This window comes from Helianthus annuus, chromosome 8 (genome assembly GCF_002127325.2).
Source record: "Helianthus annuus cultivar XRQ/B chromosome 8, HanXRQr2.0-SUNRISE, whole genome shotgun sequence".
In the NCBI taxonomy this organism is placed as follows: domain Eukaryota; kingdom Viridiplantae; phylum Streptophyta; class Magnoliopsida; order Asterales; family Asteraceae; genus Helianthus; species Helianthus annuus.
The window spans coordinates 2,017,682-2,037,398 of NC_035440.2; the positions used below are offsets into that span (position 1 = coordinate 2,017,682).

The window sequence follows — 19,717 nt, forward strand, 5'->3', positions numbered from 1 at the left end:
TCAGGTCAGATCGGGTAATGGTCGGGTAGGGTCGGGTTTTTCCTTTTACTCAACCTGACCCGAAGTTTATGAAATAGCGAAGTTTCAGAACAGCGATCTTCAATACGTATGGATACTTAACAGCGAACTTGGTTCAAGTATTACTTTGAAACAGCGAAGTTCAGTATCTTTGCAGGAAACCTTCAAAACAATGATCTTCTGAGTTGAATCTGTCGGGTAACTGGGTAAGAAGATCCAATCGTGCGCATTCACTACTCGAAAATGGTTAATTTATGCTCATTTAATCAATCATGTTACTAACATAGTTTTTTAGCATGTGAATTTGCATATACTTATGTTGGAATGCATATTGCACATAAGGTGTTCGATGAAATGTTTCTAGTGTAAACTTTTATTGGTGTAGTCTTCCTGATTATTTACTTAATCTAGAACCTATGTTTGATCCATTATTTTGTTTAAAGCCATTTCATTTAAGTACTCTCTACCCGTAAAAATGTGTTTTATCGAATTATCCTACTGCTATGAATCCAACAACATGATTTTGCAGGTCAACTTCATTACTAATCATAGTTGTCAATTGCGCCAAAAGCTATAGCGAATAGCATAGCGTAGGGGTGTAAATGAGCCGGGCCGAGCCCGAGCTCGACTAGGCTCGAGCTCGGCTCGTCATGTTTTTATGAAGCTCAAGCTCGGCTCGGTTCGAGCCTACTTATTGGAGCTCGAGCTCAGCTCGTGAGTAAAACCCAAAGCTCGAGCTCGGCTCGGTTCTAGCCTACTTATTGTAGTTCGAACTCGGCTGGTGAGTAAAACCTAAAGCTCGAGCTCGGCTCGAGCTATTTTGAGAATAACCTCAAACAAGCTAAAAGCTCGGCTCAAGCTCGAGCTCGCTTAAACGAGCCAAAGCTCGGCTCGAGCACAGCTCGCCAATGTTATCATCATTATTATATTATATATAAAAAAAAACTAAAACTTTGTTTGGGCTCGTTTAGGCTCGCGAGCCTAAACGAGCTTTGTATATCAGGCTCAAGCTCGGGCTCAATAACTAAACGAGCTCTATTTCAGGCTCGAGCTCGTTAAGGCTCGGCTCGTTTGAGCTTTTAACCGACCCGATCACGAGTAGCTCTCGAGCCTCTGGGCTTGTTTACACCCCTAGCATAGCATATAGGTGCTATAAATAGTGGATTTTTTTATTTGGATGATTAATGATGGCATATTTTTAGCACTTTTATACATAATTGGTGTGTTAAATATAGTTTTTATTTTTCTACCTCTTTTATCGCTAAACATAAAATAGCGGGCGCTATTTCGTTGCTATCGCTATGGTCCGCTATTTGCTATTGACAACTATGTTACCAATGCTTACTTGGATTATGTTCACTTTAAGTTGTCTAAATAACAAAATTTTTGTTGGGAATTGCAGGATTGATACTTAATCTTCTTGTCCGACCTTCTTTGTGTTTTGCTATGCCAAGAATCACAGTGAAAAAAATCTATGTTCTTGGATCTTATCTGGTTTATCCCTCTGAAAAGTCTGCGCGTCGGCGTTTGAAATCGTTAAATTTCACCAGCAATGCACTTGCCAATCACGAAAAGTACAATACCGATTCATCAGAAAACATCAACTTAATCGTTTCAAAGGTTAAAGCTGGACGAACCTACGATGAAGTTTTTCACTCTCTATTACAAGATCAAGCTTGTAACACGATACCCATATCTCATAATCTCGTTTCTCAGTTACTGTATCGATTCAAAGATGATTGGAAGTCTGCATTAGGCGTGTTTAAATGGGCGGAATCACACGAAACATACACACCGTCATCAGACTCGTACGAAACAATGCTCGACATATTAGGAAAAACAAAACAAATGGAAAAGATGATGTCACTACTCGAGCAGATGAATCAACGTCATCTTGTTACAATCGGCAGTATAGCAAAAGTCATGAGAAGACTTTGCGGGGCCGGAAAATGGGAAGATGCGGTAATAATATTCGATGATTTGCATAAATTCGGATTGGAAAAGAACACTGAATCGATGAATCTTTTACTCGACACGCTCTGCAAAGAAAGTAAAGTCGAGCAGGCGCGTAAAATTTTCTTGGAATTAAAATCATGCATCGCGCCTTCCGCTTATACGTTTAACATATTTGTACACGGTTGGTGTAAAGTTAATCGGGTCAACGAAGCACATTGGACTATCCAAGAAATGAAAGGGTACGGGTATAACCCGTCGGTTATATCGTATTCCACCATCATCGAATCATATTGTCGCAATTCCAACTTCAACAAAGCATATGAACTGCTCGACGAAATGCAAGCGCAAAACTGTCCTCCTAACGTTGTAACGTTCACCACCATCATGTGTTATTTGAAGAAAAACGAGGAATATTATGAAGCGTTACAGATACCCGAGAAAATGAAGTTTTACGGATGCAAGCCCGATACGCTTTTCTACAACGCGTTGATTCATACATTAGCGAAAGCGGGCCGTGTTCAAGAAGCTGTGAATGTATTTGAGGTTGAAATGCCGAGTTCCGGTATTTTTCCGGACACGTCTACGTTTAATTCGATGATTACAATGTTTTGTCATCATGGTTTGGATCAAGATGCGATAAATGTTCTAAAAAGGATGGAAAGTTCACAACTTTGTAGACCCGATATCCAGTCGTTTATTCCCTTACTCAAGATGTGTTTTAGAAAGGGAAAAACCGATGTGTTATTGGGTAATCTGTTGGATGAAATGGTCAATAAGCATCATATTAGCTTTGATTTGGATACATACACTCTTTTGATCCACGGGTTATGTCGGGTTAATAAATGTGACTGGGCGTATGGTATCTTTAAGGAGATGATCGATAAAGATATTGCACCGAGATATTATACGTGTGCTTTGCTTGTTGATGAACTTAAGCAGAAGTATAATTATGTTGCTGCTGATCATATTGAAGGTTATATGAAGCAGATGAAGTCATCTTGATCATTGAACATTTTATGCATTTCCAGTGACCCTATAATGGTAAGTCTGTAATGGTGTTACTGTAATGTTCTTGTATATTTGTTATTATTTAAGGAGTTCAATGTCTGTTTCGACCGGTTTTGGCAAAAATTCTGGGCCGAACCACTAACTACAGTATTGGGGAACGACAAACCAAACCGGCCAAGTTGGGTGGGTCAGCCAGACCGTCTGATTTTACTAGTTTACTAGTTTGGCGGTTTAATGCTTCGGTTGTGACGTTTTAGCAGTTTGAATCATTTTTCATTTTCCAAAACATTAGTTTGTATTAAAATCATTAAAATGATATAGATGGTTCATATGATTATAAGTGGCGGATCTAGAAGAAAAGTTGAGGGGTAGAGAAGGCTTGTATTTGTAACACCCCGGAAACGGGTTTGGTAATCATACCCCGTTAATACTAAAAGACGGGTAAAATACTGTTAGTGGTAAAAAGAAAAAAAAAATTAGTTAACCCGGTGAATATTAGGATTTGAATAAATAATCTTGTATTAATCAAAAAGAGGAATAAATGCTCTGAGGAAACACGGTTTATTAGGAATCCCAGTTAACGGGACTTAAAAATAAAACGGGTTATGATTCCCCACACCCACCAAGTTAACTAGGAATAGTTAACCTAGTTAGTAATGGGTAATTAAATGAAAAGCTATGAGATATAGCTTCTTTTGTAATAAATGAAACAAGAGGGACTAAAAGAGGCAAAAAGGGAAAATGTTTTAATTAAATAAAATACTAACACCAAAACACACACTCTAAGTGTGTGTTCTGGTCGAGATTTCCAGAAGAGCCAGGGAGCTCTCATCTTCAAACCCCAACTTGCTCAAATCCATCAATTGAAAGGCCAAATCAGTTCCAAATCGAAATCCAAGCTTATATTAGTGATCACCTAAGTAAAGGGATCACGAGGTATGTCAAATTTTGTCTTTTGATTACATCTTGAAATTTTGATGAATATTAGAAATCGAAATCTGAGCTTGATTGACTGATGTTTAGATGAAATTAGTAAAGAAAACATGTCTAGGAGTAAACCCTAGTCAATAACTTGATAAATTAGTATTAAAGACTAGGGATTTGATGATTACTCTTGCATGTGCTAAGTGGGTTTTGACTAAATTCGTGTATGTGATGCTTTTAGGGGTTTTGATTTCTAAAAAATAGTGTTATGATGTCAAGATGCTTAAATTGAAAGCTGAATTCAAACGGCTCTTGCTCAGAATTTACAGCCGACTTGTATTGGCTGTAACCTGGACAAAACATGATAAAAACATGTGTTTCTTGAGTCTAAAATGTAATTACAGGAAATATCTTTAAAACCCCACTGGAATCGCATTTTTTCGACGAAAATTGAGCGTTTTATGAATTTTTCCGTATCAAAGGTTCAAGCTGCGTTTTCTGGCAGAATTTGCAGCCCATTACGAATGTCATAACTCAATTTAGGAATTGAGTTATGATCTCAAATTCTTACCGTAGAAAGTTTTAAGTGATTAAAAGAATCGCCAATTGGAATTTCGTCAATTGGATAAACGAGGAATTTTAAATGAATTTTTCCGTAAGCTACAGTCAGAAGTGACGAATCTGATTGCAGCTTAGTAAATGAATTTTTACGAGTTTTTGGTAAAGAGTTAGATCTTGAAATTTTAACACAAGGTCTAACCCTCCGAGAGGTATGCCACATAAAAAAATCGTAAATTTTGAAGACTTGTAAACAGGTTAAACAGGTCATCAAAAACAGCCTATTTTCAGTGATACGAAACTTGATTGTGATGATAGTTTGACTAATCTAACCACCTTGCGAATTATGATGATAATTTGACTCTTGACAAGCTAGATGGAGGCTTGGGAGTGAAGTGGGTCAAACGCAGCAAGTACGAAAAGGAAAGCGTGATTTGGATGCGAGGTAAGTAAAAGCTTACACCCTTTTTACTATACATTAGTTGTGTGTGTTGAAAATGAAAAAGGAAAAGTTAGTAATAGAGTCGGAACTAGTGCAATGGTGAGAAATCATAAGCAATGGCAAAAAGGGGTAAATTGGTAAATTAGTCATGTGACGATGAACTAATAAGAAATTTTGAAACATTACGTTATGGTGTAAACCGAGATGGGTAAAAGGGCGAGATGGTAACTAGATATCATCTCATAATGGAAAATGGTCCTTCGGACTAAACAGGTCAAATGGCATTGGCAAGATCATTTGACAATATTAATTGATGATCGCTTGTTGAGTTTTGTGATTACAGGAAATATCATACGTTTAGCGTTGGTATTAATTAGAAATTAATAGTGAGAGATATTTAAACGGGTCAATCCTATGACTCGAGCCAGGTACGCCTAAATGAATTTAAAGTTAAATGTGCAATTTTGGTCAAATAGATAGTGATGGTCCTTCGCCGTAAAATGAAGGACGTAAAATTGACCAAAAAGTCCTTGTTGGGTAAAACGGGGGAACGACCCTTAGAGGTTGTTTAGGAATTTGTATTATGATTACGAAGTCCGTAGATATGTATAAAAATTATAGGTAATGACATTCGTGGGGCGAATGTCTAAAAACGGGTCTTATGCGTAAAATGTCTAACCGAAGGGTAAAAATTGGGATTTTGGATTCCTTATATTAAATCCACCACAAAATTGTTGTGGTGGAATAAAATTAGTTGTTTAGTATGTGAATAAAAGATGCGAAGTGAAAAGAGTGACTTTGACGTCTAAATGCTCAAAAGTCCCCTAAACGGGTAAAAATATACTAAGAAGTAAATTATGGTTAAATGCTTAGATAGATACAAATGAATCGGTAAATGTAAACGCCTACGTAAACTCTTTGGTGGGAACGAAAACGTTAAGGTTCGACAAGCCCGGGATGGGTAAATATGATAGGAATTAACTATTGATTCTATAGTATGTAGAGTGATGATAATCCCAAACGGGTCGACTAATCACCTAAGAAATCTATGATCCATTCGTGTATAAATCGGGTTTTATGCAAACCAAAGTGATAAACGGGTCCGTAATTTAATTACGGACGCGTAGGAAAAAGATTCGTACAAAACGGATAAGTAGATAAAAAGTTATGGCATTTTGAAGTTGTGTTTTTGTAAAAACTTGAGCTGGGCAAAAAAAATGCAGACCCAGAACCAGTCGTGCTGGAAAATGGTCTTCCCCGTGCCACGCGAAGGGAAACCATCAAACTAGCGCGACACGCGGGCGCTGTCGCTGCACGCGAACGATCTAAGGTAGTCTTTCGCGTGGCGCGAGAGACGTAAAACCTGGAAATTTTATTTTATTTTATTTTGTTAGTTTGACTATGGAACTTGTTTAAACTCGTTTATAAGTTATCAAAACTAACTTTTAGTTGGTTTTGATCATAGGTAATGTCAAGGGTTCCCGGATGAAGATTAAGCTCAACGAAGAACCGAACACGATCAAGATACAAGCTTCCGCACTGCGTTTCTTTCAAATTTTTAAACGACGAACTCAATTTCATTATGTTGTATTATTTTTAAAATTGTAAAAGTTTTTAATAAGCCCGTATCTTTATATGAATGTGTATTCGTAAATACACATTTAATTAGCCGTTATTTGTACAAAAACCGTTATATAATAGTAAGGGTGTTACAGTATTATCGTGGGAACATATTCATAATGACTTATCAAAGGTATACAAAATGCAGTGGAAACGGGGAAAGAGAAAAAAGACGTTGATGATGATGATGAGGTTTGTGTAATTTGTCTGGAAGAATATCAAGAGGAAGATATGATTGGAACAATGGTAGCATGCAAACAAAACTACCATGAAGATTGCATCAAAAGGTGGTTGATAAGAAACACAAAGTGTGTCATTTGCCCAGGCTTACTGCTTTTGGCAACTATCTTGACATTGGGGTTTAAATTAAGTAGTAATAGTAATAGTAATGCAGTTTGATGAAAATGCTTAAAAAAACGGGTGGTTTTTAGCTATTCCAGTTTGAATTAAGTCATAAGACTACTGTTGTTATTTCCTTATTTTATGTTGTTTCTATTGCATCTTGTTTGCTATTTAAAGTATGTCTCCTCGACATGAAATAAGAAAAAACCCTTCTAGTTTGCTTCACCTCCAGGTGCATGACATCATTTTGGTGACATAACCCCATGACTATCACAATGGCATGTGCGTCACTAAATCCATCCTTCCAAGCCACAAGGTTGGGATGCGCCGGCAACCCCTTTATAACATCCATCTCCCTGATCACCATCTCGATATCATTCTTTCGCATTAGCGTTATCTTCCAAACAAATGCTTGCCCTGTCGCATCTTCTATACACTTATACACGTTACCAAAAGACCCCTTGCCTAATGCACCACCAAGCATGTAGCCTTTTTCTTTTAAATTGTTAGTTACAGTTCTAGGACGTGTCTCGTCGAGAGAGAGTTGACCGATAGCAGGAATAGGAAAAGTGTCTCTAAATGTTATTGGCTTGATAGTTATCTTCTTCTTTCCCTTGTCTGCCATAATTTTCACACAAAAATGTACATAAAACAAGCAATAAAGGATAAACGGGATTTATTTATTTATATATCCTCAGAAACAAACTCATGACAGTGACAACAAACCAAAGCCAACATTATCACTTCGGTTTGTTTCATGAATACAAACCAATTACTTACTATCCTAACTCTGTTTTGTATGCAAAAGTTGGTCAAATTGAGATTCAAATAAAAACAAGCAGAGTGTTATGAATTATGTTAACAAGTATATACATTATCTATACTAGGGACACACTATCATACTAACACATCTACATCTATAGTACCACATATATCTATACTTACAAAACTCATGAAAACTAACGCATCTGAAATGCAAACTAACGCATCTGCATACAACAAATCTCAAAACAGAATTACACAAATCAATCTCAAACGAAATTGCACATAATCTCAAAACAGAAAGTAACGCATCTGTCAAAAATTACAGAACAGACGCCTAATCTCAAAACAAAAAGTAACGCATCTATCAATCTCAAAGCAACTCATGAAAACTAACGCACAGAGTTACAAAAATCAATCTCAAAACGAAATTGCACATAATCTCAAAACAAACAGAAAGTGAACAACATAAATTTGAATTTTACAGAAACACGCCTAATCTCAAAACAGAAATCTATCAATCTCAAAGCAACTCATGAAAACTGATGCATCTATAGTTTTGAGAAACGAATTACATACTAATTTCAAAACAAAAAGTAACACATCTATCAATCGAACTACAAAACTCATGAAAACTAACGCATATATCAATTTACATTGAATTACACAGAAAACTAGTGCATCTATCAATCTCAAAAGAATTACACAACTAGCGCAACTCATGTTAAGCGTAATTGAGCAATTACAACATCTATCAATAAATTTACTCGCATATTACACAAATTGAAAGAATTAGACCTGAGCAATTTGCGATGACGAAGAAGAGAAGATGAAGATCAGCTGATATGGAGATGGAAAGAGAAATATGAAATTTGGAGGGAAATTATGTTGGGTTTCATGTGAAACTTATAGGTTAAAATTGGAGATCAACTAACCAACAATTTTGTAAGTTTATAGGTTAACATTGAAACTTATTGTGAGGAGTGATATGTTTCATGCGCTTCATTTGCCTCTCAGGCTAAAAGACAAAAAAGTCAGAAATGCGAGTTCTCCTTTTTATTCTTTTTCTGCAGGTTGAATTGTCATGATAAAAATTATATACGACAATAGTTTATAGAAAGGGAAGTTGAGATGTAAATCAACATCTTTAGCTTTTGTCACTGACGTCTAATTTGACATTAAAAAACTCCCAATAATGAGTAGCTGAGCACAAATATTTTGGATCTAAAAATAATCGCATATCCCTTGATAAATCACAGGAAGCTTTAGTGGAAGAGAAAGTGTATTAAAAACCACCCACAGTGCATCGATAGCACATATGTGATGGTGTGGATAAGGAAAAACCCACATAGTCCTTAAAAGAAAACCCAGATCTGAGTTTTATTAAAAACTTGGGTGTTTTAGATTGAAACAAATCTCATGTGTGGATTCCTCAAGAACACATATCTTTGATTTCTAGGAGTGAAACAAGAGATGTGATTGTTGTGAGTTTAGATTGGTGGGCGCCAATGAAGAAACACGAGTTCACCTGACGAGGGATTCGAACCGCTTTCTCTGAGAGGATGGAGAATCACATCTTGTTCTTCCCCTTAACCCTAGATTTGCAATGGAGAAGAGAGAAAAAAATAAGGGTGTAGAGACGGCCGGTAGGGGAAGAATACCCTTTCTCCAGCTACAAAAGTGTGTTTGTCCCATATCTCTTACCCTAATAATGAGGTGAAGACCTCCTTATATAGGAGATATGGGCAACCCTAACCTCAATGGGCTAGGCCTAGCTAGGGTTGTCTCTACAAGCCCACAACCTAGTGTAGTGTAAAGTACAACGCGCTAGGCTTCGCGGGTTAGTACACAATAATAATAAATATTGTAATAAAAGGCGATAAGTAACAGAAATGTCTGATCATTCGGGTCAAGTCCGATAGCCCGAATATCTCTTGAACCTACTATTGAAAATTTTAGCGAAAATGAGTTTTTCACTAAATATTTTGGACATCAATAATAATATTTATATATGTGTTGTATAAATTATTATTTATAGGTTTGCGTTCTACATTGTAAAAGCTTCATAACGAACCAAACTATGTACGAAATGGAGTTAAGATGAATGAGATATCGAAACTTGAAGTTGTAGGAGGAGCACTCGTTGTATATTGTTACCTTATAGGCAAACACTAGTGGGGACCCTAAAGGGCGCAGAGCACCCTAACTCGTACACGCCTTGGTGTTTTTGTCCGTGAGCGCGTGGTCAAGTACATGGCGGGTGGCAACTCAGCTTATGGTGCACCTTAGGTGGCGTAGGCGCATGGCGCAAGTTCGTTATGCATCAGTCATTGGCTACGGCGGAAGCTCAGTATGCGCGCAAGGTCCTTATGTGTAGGTCTGCTTATGGGGCACCCAAGGATGGCGTGAGGTATCCCGTTGAGATGCGCGCTCCTTGGGCGGATGTCATTGGTCATGGCGGATGGTACACGAGTGACGCATCCATAGGCGTGGACACCATTGGCGCGACAATACTACTCCACGCGGCGCATGGCGCAACATGTGGTGGGTGTCTCACGCGTGGCGCGAAGACTGCGTAGTACGCGACTTGCTTGCGGATGGGTCACACTCAATCAACTAGTCTCCGTCGGTTACAAGAAAGCTTTGACTACCACTTAAATCCATTAAAAATGATATTAAACCTTGTTTATTATAGAATTAATTGTCTAATTCATGACAATAATAATTGAGGTTTAATGGCTTCTTTATGTGTGTGGGTATAAGAAGAGGATGATAGTTCATTCTAGATATCAATCGAAAAATATGGAGAAATACACACACATGAAAGAACTTTTTGTTCCATGGAAACTTAGAGAAGAGTATTCTCTAAATTGTCTTTTTACATAACTCAATATTTTCCTACAAAGTACCCGATGTAACCTCGGGCACGAGTGCCATCTCCGACAGTACTACTGCTTCGGTTGTTGTATCCTGGAAACAGACCGTCTGATAGGAGGCGCGAAATCTGTTTTAAGGGCCCTGTGTCAAACACGATCCTCAACCAAAACCGTCAACGACTTTTTGCTTGTCTTGCAGCGGAGTTTTGTACAAGAAGGTGCGGTTGAAGTTTTCCAAATACGTCGACTTGAATCAAGATTGGTACAATGTATTTGTATTTTATTTATTTTTTTGTATAGTTTTGTAACCGGATTGTACTATCATATTTCCTACGAATAACGACAGTCTCGTTATTATATACTTTGTAATATATTTTAATAAAAAGGTGAACCTAGTTCCTACACCTACACCTTTGCAATCCTAGTTCCTACATCTACACATTTGCAATCACCTTTGTAATATTTTTTTTACATAAATAGGGGAGTTCAAGGTAGAGAAATAGTGCAAGTAGGTGGGCTGTAAAATAATGAGTGATTTTTTTGCATAAATAGGGGAGTTTGAAACAACGAGATTCTATTAACATTCTGCAAAAGCTGCAGGTTTTCTGCAAACATCCTGAAGTCCGTTGACAAAGACCTACCGAAGTTCGCTGTTTTGAACAAATATATATATCAGAAGTTCGCTGTTTTGAACAAAAATATTCCGAAGTTCGCTGTTTTGAACAAATACATATCGGAAGTTCGTTGTTTTGAACAAACATATTCCGAAATTCGCTGTTTTTAATAAATATAGCGAACTTCTAATACATATTGTTATCACATGTTCCCTTCAAGAGTTCAAGGATTCTAAGTGAACCGTTTTTTACTGGATGTGATGTGTATTTTATATTTAATGAGTTAAGTTCCCGTGAAAATAAAATAAACGTACGAATTGAAAGAAAAGTCAAAAAAGTGGCGGTGTCATTTTGGTAATTATCAGCAACTTCAAAATTACTCTAGTAGAGTAATTTTGAGCTTCTGTAGAGTAATTTTGTAAATGTTCATGTAGAGTAATTTTGGTCGTGTAGGGTAATTATCAAAATTGTAGGGTAATTATCAAAATTACACTAACCCCCCCCCCCACAAAAAACATAAACCACCCCCCCCCAATCCCACCCCCCACCCCCAAAAAAAAACCTAAACCCCCCCCCCCACCTCCACCCCCCAATGTAACGCCCATATTTCTTACTCCAAAATAAGTATTATTATTTACAAAATTCGGGCATGACCCGTTCGTATAATGAACGATTCCCTGTAAGACCAACTTGTAAGAACTTAAATATGACACAGCGGAAAAATACGAGCCCAAAAATTTCTTTCTTATTTAGACACATTACTTACTTGAAGGCTCAAATACAAATGATAAACATTTACAAAAGGGATTTACAATAACCACATTAAATTAACGCTTCAAGACAATACATATTTCCGTACAACCCTTGCTCCGTGACTCGATCAACGCTTGCTTATCTTCGGTAGTAGTAGCGGTAATCCGTGCAATACCTGTGGACATCGCATACATCATAACCATTAGTCATTAACAATATCATACGACATGATTCTCATATAGTCCAATATTGAATAACATTTAACAGTAGGAACTTTAATTCATTCAACTATCCTTTCGTATTTTCTTGTTCCGAATTCGACTTCGATACTTCATGAACCCGGTGTTCATGTACCTGCATTTCATTCCAATCTCAAACACACGATTAGCAAACATTAATGCTAGAACATAATGAAACCAGTCCAAACCATTCCTTCATATACTTATAACATCTCGCATCCCCAAACGTATACGTTCCTAATTCCTACATACATACAACATATACACCTACATACATACGCACACATTCACATACACACACATAGACGCGAGCCCTCGCTTACTACTTTTATTCACTTAATCTCGCATTTCTTATCATAATCGCAACTTCCGTGATATAAGTTTTATACTTACCATACTGCATGCCCACTCATTTCTAGTCTCGATTACTTATAATCTTTCTTCTCTAACACGAAGAAAAATACATACTTTCATTATCCGGAGGCTCATAACATCACTCGCGTTTCAAACCGGCTTTAATATAAGTTAAGGGACATCGAAAATCATTAAAACATCGAGTCCGGATGCAAAATCAAACAAGAAAACCAAAATTTGCCAGCTGACTGGCGCTCGCGGGGCGCGACAGCTCTATTTCGACAGAAACTTCCAATTTGCTGCTGTAAATTCCCAGCTATGAATTCCAAGGGTATTTTCGACTTACAATTTGCATAACTTTTGATCTACGAATCCGATTAACATGATTCTTTTTCCTATGCGTTGGTAAATCGATTTTCTAACATATGAGCTTGTAATATAACATCCAAACAAGGAAAAATCTTAACTTAAAGCCTTCGGCTCTACATACTCGTTTCGACTATTCAACCCATTCATATTTTTATTATTAAAACTTGCGTATCTCGGACATTCCTCAATCAAATTGCTCACAATTATTTCTAGTTGTCCGTAAGACTTGTCCTTACATTATGGGCTAAACGCCCTTACCCGGGTCCTTAATCTTTACGCATTTCATTAGCATTATGAAGTTTATGCACATTTATTCGACCTGTTCGTATTTTGTTAAAAACCATTCTTTTATTTAAGGTCAAAAGCTAAGTCTTTTGACCATTAACCTAAGTCCCCATTCTCGGTTGGCGCACTTATGTGCAATTCTACCCATTACCCGGTTACAATACCGTAGCATTACATCAATCTGTCATATCATTACAACTTTATATTGTCCCGTTCGGTCTACTTAGCTAAAATAACCGATTTCATACAACCAAAACCATATCAAACTTCAATCATCACCATGCTTAATTAACTAACGCTACCTTACTTAAACAAAATAAGAAGTGATTACGGAAATCACTTACCTCGTGCGTCCGAGTTCATGCATAGCTTCCGTATTTACCGTTGACCCATTGCCCTTCCATGCTCGTGTCCATGTTGACATGGCTCCTACGCTTTCAGGTTATCATCAACACATTCTTGTTAGCTTACATCATTGTACTTGATAACGAGCATACATTTGCATAATTTCATATCCAACTTGCATTAATCATTCATTCACTAACATGTATAATTTATTTCACTGAAAATAGGCTGTTTGGGGACGTCCGTTTACTGTACTTACGTGCTTGCAAAAATTACAATCTTTTTATGCGACGTACCCCTCGGAGGGGTTATCCTTGTGTTAAGTTTTTAGTGTCTAACTCTCTACCAAAAATTTATAAAAATTCATTTACTAAGCTGCAATCAGATTCGTCACTTCTGACTGCAGCTTACGGAAAAATTCATTTAAAATTACTCGGTTTATCCGATTGACGAAATTCCAGTTGGAGATTTTTCTAATCACCTGAAGCTACATACAATAAAAATTTTAGATCATAACTCAATTCCTAAATTGAGTTATGACATTCGTAATGGGCTGCAAATTCTGCCAGAAAACGCAGCCTGACATTCGATACGAAAAAATTCATAAAACGTTCATTTTTCGTCGAAAAAATGCAATTCCAGTTGGGTTTGAAAGATATTTCCTGGGAGTTCATCACAAACTCAATAAACATCAGTTTTTGACAAGATTTGACCCAGTTACAGCCGATTACATTCGGCTGTAACTTTCTGGCAGATTTAGTTTTCACCCAAATCTTTTCTAAATATCTCTCATTCTAACTTCACTTAGACATTTCATCATACACCTTGTGTGCGTACTATCATCTAAGCCTAATGTACACTCCTTTTATGCTTTCATTCCTATTTCTTATCTTCATTCATCATCATCACTAAGAATTACATAAATTTCATACCGTCCTTCAATCTAACCTAATAGTTATGCATCACACACTAACTAGTTCATCATATTTACAAAAATTTCACAACTACAAGATCATCATATATCATCATACTACTTGAACAAGTGGGTTTTGCTTCTAATGATTAAATTACTCAAAATCACACACAACACAAGATCTATTTGGTGATTCTAATTCCCAATCGTGCTTAATTTCATATCAATTCACGAATTGATCATAACCCATTTTATTCAAGATCACCAAATCATAAATTTTAACTTACTTGATGTTAGAAATGCTTAAGGGATCATCATCCTTGGTTCATGCATACAATCAGCCCTTGATTCCCTTTTCAATTTGATGATTTCTTGAGGTTTAGGTTCACACCCCCCTTTTTCCTTTCTCCTGTTCGATCGTAGCACACACCTTGTGTGTGTTTGTGTGTGATTTAATTTTGTTTTAATTAAATTCAGTTTCTATTTTGGCAACCTTAGTCCCTCAAGTTTATCACACCATCATAATTGCCACCAATTTCATTCCCTTACTTATTTATTAGGCATTTAACTAAGTATAATAACTTAGTTATTGTATTTCATTTAATTACACATGGTAACCTACTAATGAATTTAATAATTTGAGTTTTGGGGTGTTACACCCAAAAACCTAAACACCCCCCCCCCACACAAAAAAAAAAAAAAAAAAACCTAACCCCCCCCCCCAACTAAAAGCTAAAAACTAAACCATAAAGCTAAACCCCATAACTAAATGCTAACAACATTACTCTACAAGACATTTTCCAAAATTACTCTACAGAAGTCAAAATTACTCTACTAGAGTAATTTGATAATTACCCTACATTTCCCAAAATTACTCTACAAGATATTTTTTGCTTTTTCTCTAGTAATTTTGAAGTTGCTCATATTATTTTTATTTGATCCTTTACCTATATTTAATAGTTGGTTTGGGACCGATGCACCTTGACATGGTTTTACCATTGACTCATATATATGCAAACCTCTTTATAACCAGTATGATGTTTTGTTATATTGTTACTTTTCAAACTTTTAATTTTTTTAACCCAAATAAACATGTTTATGCAAAAAAAAGGACATTGATAAAGGGAGGGTTTCATTTCCCGATGATAATTAAAAATATGAACTTGACTAGGTTATAACCTCGTGTATTACACGGGTTGAATAAATGAATTTTATATACCAAATAATAAAACATTATCTTTTTAAAAGTCTTCTTTATTGCACGGGTTGAATAAATGTAATTTTATATATTAAATAGTAAAATAAGTTATATCTATAAGAACCATATGTATTGTACGGGTTGAATAAATGTAATATTATATACCGAATAATAAAAAATTTATATCTTTAAAACCATTGTATTACACGGGTTGAATAAATGTAATATTTTTTACCAAATAATAAAAAAAAGTTATGTTTTTAAAAACCCCCGTGTATTACATTACATGGGTTGAATAAATATGATTTTATATACAAAATAATAAAAAAATATATATTTAAAAAAACTAACGGATTTTTTTTTATATTTAAAGTAGGATAAGATTGAATATTAATCTGAACTAACGGATTTTTTTACATTTAAAGTAGAATAAGATTGAATATTAATCTTTATTTATTTAGTTAATATAAGATTGAAAAATCATATGATTGAATAGGTGGGAGGTTGTATGATAATAAATCGGTTAACCGTACTGAATGATAAAGATAATAGTGATTGTTGAACAAATTAATTAACGAATTTAACAGAAACATTTGTGATGTTAGGTGTCCGATCGCTTTAGTTTATCGGTTTCCAATACGGTACTCAATGATTCGGTCCATAACTTTTAAAAGACCAGCCAAAATTGAACCAACCCCCTAACTCAAAATTTTGGTCCATAACTACTTTTACACTAACGTTCAATGTTTTGGATGTCATAAACCCGAACCCGTCTTATTCGATCTTCTGAGTTGAATCTGTCGGGTAACTGGGTAAGAAGATCCAATCGTGTGCATTCCCTACTCGAAAATGTTTAATTTATGTTCATTTAATCAACCATGTTACTAACATAGTTTTTTAGCATGTGAATTTGCATATACTTATGTTGGAATGCATATTGCACATAAGGTGTTCGATGAAATGTTTCTAGTGTAAACTTGTATTGGTGTAGTCTTCCTGATTATTTACTTAATCTAGAACCTATGTTTGATCCATTATTTTGTTTAAAGCCATTTCATTTAAGTACTCTCTACCCGTAAAAATGTGTTTTATCGAATTATCCTATTGCTATGAATCCAACAACATGATTTTTCAGGTCAACTTCATTACTAATCATCGTTGTCGATGGCGCCAAAAGCGATAGCGAATAGAGTAGAGTAGGGGTGTAAACGAACCGGGCCGAGCCTGAGCTTGACTAGGCTCGAGCTCGGTTCGTCATGTTTTTATGAAGCTCAAGCTCGGCTCGGTTCGAGCCTATTTATTGGAGCTCAAGCTCAGCTCGTGAGTAAAACCCAAAGCTCGAGCTCGAGCTCGGCTCGGTTCTAGCCTACTTATTGGAGTTCGAACTCGGCTCGTGAGTAAAACCGAAAGCTCGAGCTCGGCTCGAGCTATTTTGAGAACAACCTCAAACGAGCTAAAAGCTCGGCTCGAGCTCGAGCTCGCTTCAACATCGCTTAAACGAGCCAAAGCTCGGCTCGAGCACGGCTCGCCAATGTTATCATCATCATTATTTTATTATATATAAAAAAACTAAAACTTTGTTTGGGCTCGTTTAGGCTCGCAAGCCTAAACGAGCTTTGTATATCAGGCTCAAGCTCGGGCTCAATAACTAAACGAGCTCTATTTCAAGCTCGAGCTCGTTAAGGCTCGGCTCGTTCGAGCTTTTAACCGAGCCGATCACGAGTAGCTCTCGAGCCTCTGGGCTTGTTTACACCCCTAGCGTAGCATATAGGTGCTATAAATAGTGGATTTTTTTTATTTAGATGATTAGTGATGGCATATTTTTAGCACTTTTATACATAATTGGTGTGTTAAATATAGTTTTTATTTTTCTACCTCTTTTATCGCTAAACATAAAATAGCAGGCGCTATTTCGTTGCTATGGCTATGGTCCGCTATTTGCTATTGACAACTATGTTACCAATGCTTACTTGGATTATGTTCACTTTAAGTTGTCTAAATAACAAAATTTTATGCCGAGAATCACAGTGAAAAAAATCTATGTTCTTGGATCTTATGTGGTTTATCCCTCTGAAAAGTCTGCTCGTCGTCGTTTGAAATCGTTAAATTTCACCAGCAATGCACTTGCCAATCACGAAAAGTACAGTATCGATTCATCAGAAAACATCAACTTAATCGTTTCAAAGGTTAAAGCTGGACGAACCTACGATGAAGTTTTTCACTCTCTATTACAAGATCAAGCTTGTAACACGATACCCATATCTCATAATCTTGTTTCTCAGTTACTGTATCGATTCAAAGATGATTGGAAGTCTGCATTAGGCGTGTTTAAATGGGCGGAATCACACGAAACATACACACCGTCATCAGACTCGTACGAAACAATGCTGGACATATTAGGAAAAACGAAACAAATGGAAAAGATGATGTCACTACTCGAGCAGATGAATCAACGTCATCTTGTTACAATCGGCAGTATAGCAAAAGTCATGAGAAGACTTTGCGGGGCCGGAAAATGGGAAGATGCGGTAATAATATTTGACGAGTTGTGTAAATTCGGATTGGAAAAGAACACCGAATCGATGAATCTTTTACTCGACACGCTCTGCAAAGAAAGTAAAGTCGAGCAGGCTCGTAAGATTTTCTTGGAATTAAAATCATGCATCGCGCCTTCCGCTTATACGTTTAACATATTTGTACACGGTTGGTGTAAAGTTAATCGGGTCATCGAAGCACATTGGACTATCCAAGAAATGAAAGGGTACGGGTATAACCCGTCGGTTATATCGTATTCCACCATCATCGAATCATATTGTCGCAATTCCAACTTCAACAAGGCATATGAAATGCTCGACGAAATGCAAGCGCAAAACTGTCCTCCTAACGTTGTAACGTTCACCACCATCATGTGTTATTTGAAGAAAAACGAGGAATATTATGAAGCGTTACAGATACCCGAGAAAATGAAGTTTTACGGATGCAAGCCCGATACGCTTTTCTACAACGCGTTGATTCATACATTAGCGAAAGCGGGACGGGTTCGAGAAGCTGTTGATGTTTTCGAGGTTGAAATGCCGAGTTCCGGTATTTTTCCGGACACGTCTACGTTTAATTCGATGATTACAATGTTTTGTCATCATGGTATGGATCAAGAAGCGTTAAATGTTTTAAAAAAGATGGAAAGTTCGCAACTTTGCAGACCCGATATACAGTCGTTTAGTCCCTTACTCAAGATGTGTTTTAGAAAGGGAAAGACCGATGTGTTATTGGGTAATCTGTTGGATGAAATGGTCAATAAGCATCATATTAGCTTTGATTTGGCTACGTACACTCTTTTGATCCACGGTTTATGTCGAGCGAATAAATGCGATTGGGCGTATGGGTTCTTTAAGGAGATGATAGATAAAGATATTGCACCGAGATATTATACGTGTGCTTTGCTTGTTGATGAACTTAAGCAGAAGTATAATTATGTTGCTGCTGATCATATTGAAGGTTATATGAAGCAGATGAAGTCATCTTGATCATTGAACTTGTTATGCATTTCTAGTGACCCTAAAATGGTAAGTCTGTAATATTCTTGTATTTTTGTTACTGTCTGATTTTACCAGTTTGGCGGTTTAATGATTCAGTTGTTATGTTTTGGCAGTTTGAAGCGTTTTTTTTTTTTTTTTTTTTTTTTTTTTTGAGTAAATTATGATTTTGGCCCCTGTGGTTATATCACTTTTACCATTTTAGCCCAAAAAGGAATATTTTAACATCTGAGCCCCCAACGTCTTTTTTTCTAACCCTTTTGGCCCTTAACACTAACCCCATCTATTTACTTTTAGGGACCAAAAGAGTTAGAAAAAAAGACGTTGGGGGCCAAAAGGGTTAGAAAAAAAGACATTGGAGACTTAGATGTTAAAAAATTCCTTTTTGGGCTAAAAGGATAAAAGTGATATAACCACAGGGGCCAAAATCGTAATTCACTCTTTTTTTTTTCCCGAAACGTTAGTTTGTGTTTAGATTATTCAAAATGATAAAGATGGTTCATGATTGTAATACATATACATAACTACATGTTCTAAAAAAGAAAAAAACAACATATAAATAAGACAAGTTAAACGACTGGTTCAGCTTAAATGGCTGGTTCCAAGTT

General features: G+C 36.4%; 2 protein-coding genes and 1 long non-coding RNA gene across 3 annotated transcripts; 2 read left to right on the plus strand and 1 right to left on the minus strand.

The window, feature by feature from the left end:
• On the plus strand, nt 1-6,564 carry LOC110871578 (pentatricopeptide repeat-containing protein At3g04130, mitochondrial-like). The gene is made up of 4 exons (XM_022120258.2): nt 1-224; nt 1,421-3,918; nt 4,841-4,909; nt 6,372-6,564. Exon 2 carries the CDS (start codon nt 1,465-1,467, stop codon nt 2,974-2,976), a length of 1,512 nt encoding a protein of 503 aa, XP_021975950.1. The 5' UTR covers nt 1-224; nt 1,421-1,464; the 3' UTR covers nt 2,977-3,918; nt 4,841-4,909; nt 6,372-6,564.
• Nucleotides 6,565-11,843: 5,279 nt separating this feature from the next.
• Nucleotides 11,844-14,964, minus strand: LOC110871579. Its single transcript, XR_004864560.1, has 2 exons — nt 14,666-14,964; nt 11,844-13,554 (listed from the first exon to the last, which is right to left on the minus strand). It is a non-coding gene; the product is annotated as an uncharacterized LOC110871579 (long non-coding RNA).
• Nucleotides 14,965-17,113: 2,149 nt separating this feature from the next.
• On the plus strand, nt 17,114-19,103 carry LOC110871580 (pentatricopeptide repeat-containing protein At3g04130, mitochondrial). The gene has a single exon (XM_022120259.2). The coding sequence runs from the start codon at nt 17,589-17,591 to the stop codon at nt 19,098-19,100; it is 1,512 nt and encodes a 503-aa protein (XP_021975951.1). The 5' UTR covers nt 17,114-17,588; the 3' UTR covers nt 19,101-19,103.
• The last annotated feature ends 614 nt before the right edge of the window (nt 19,104-19,717 follow it).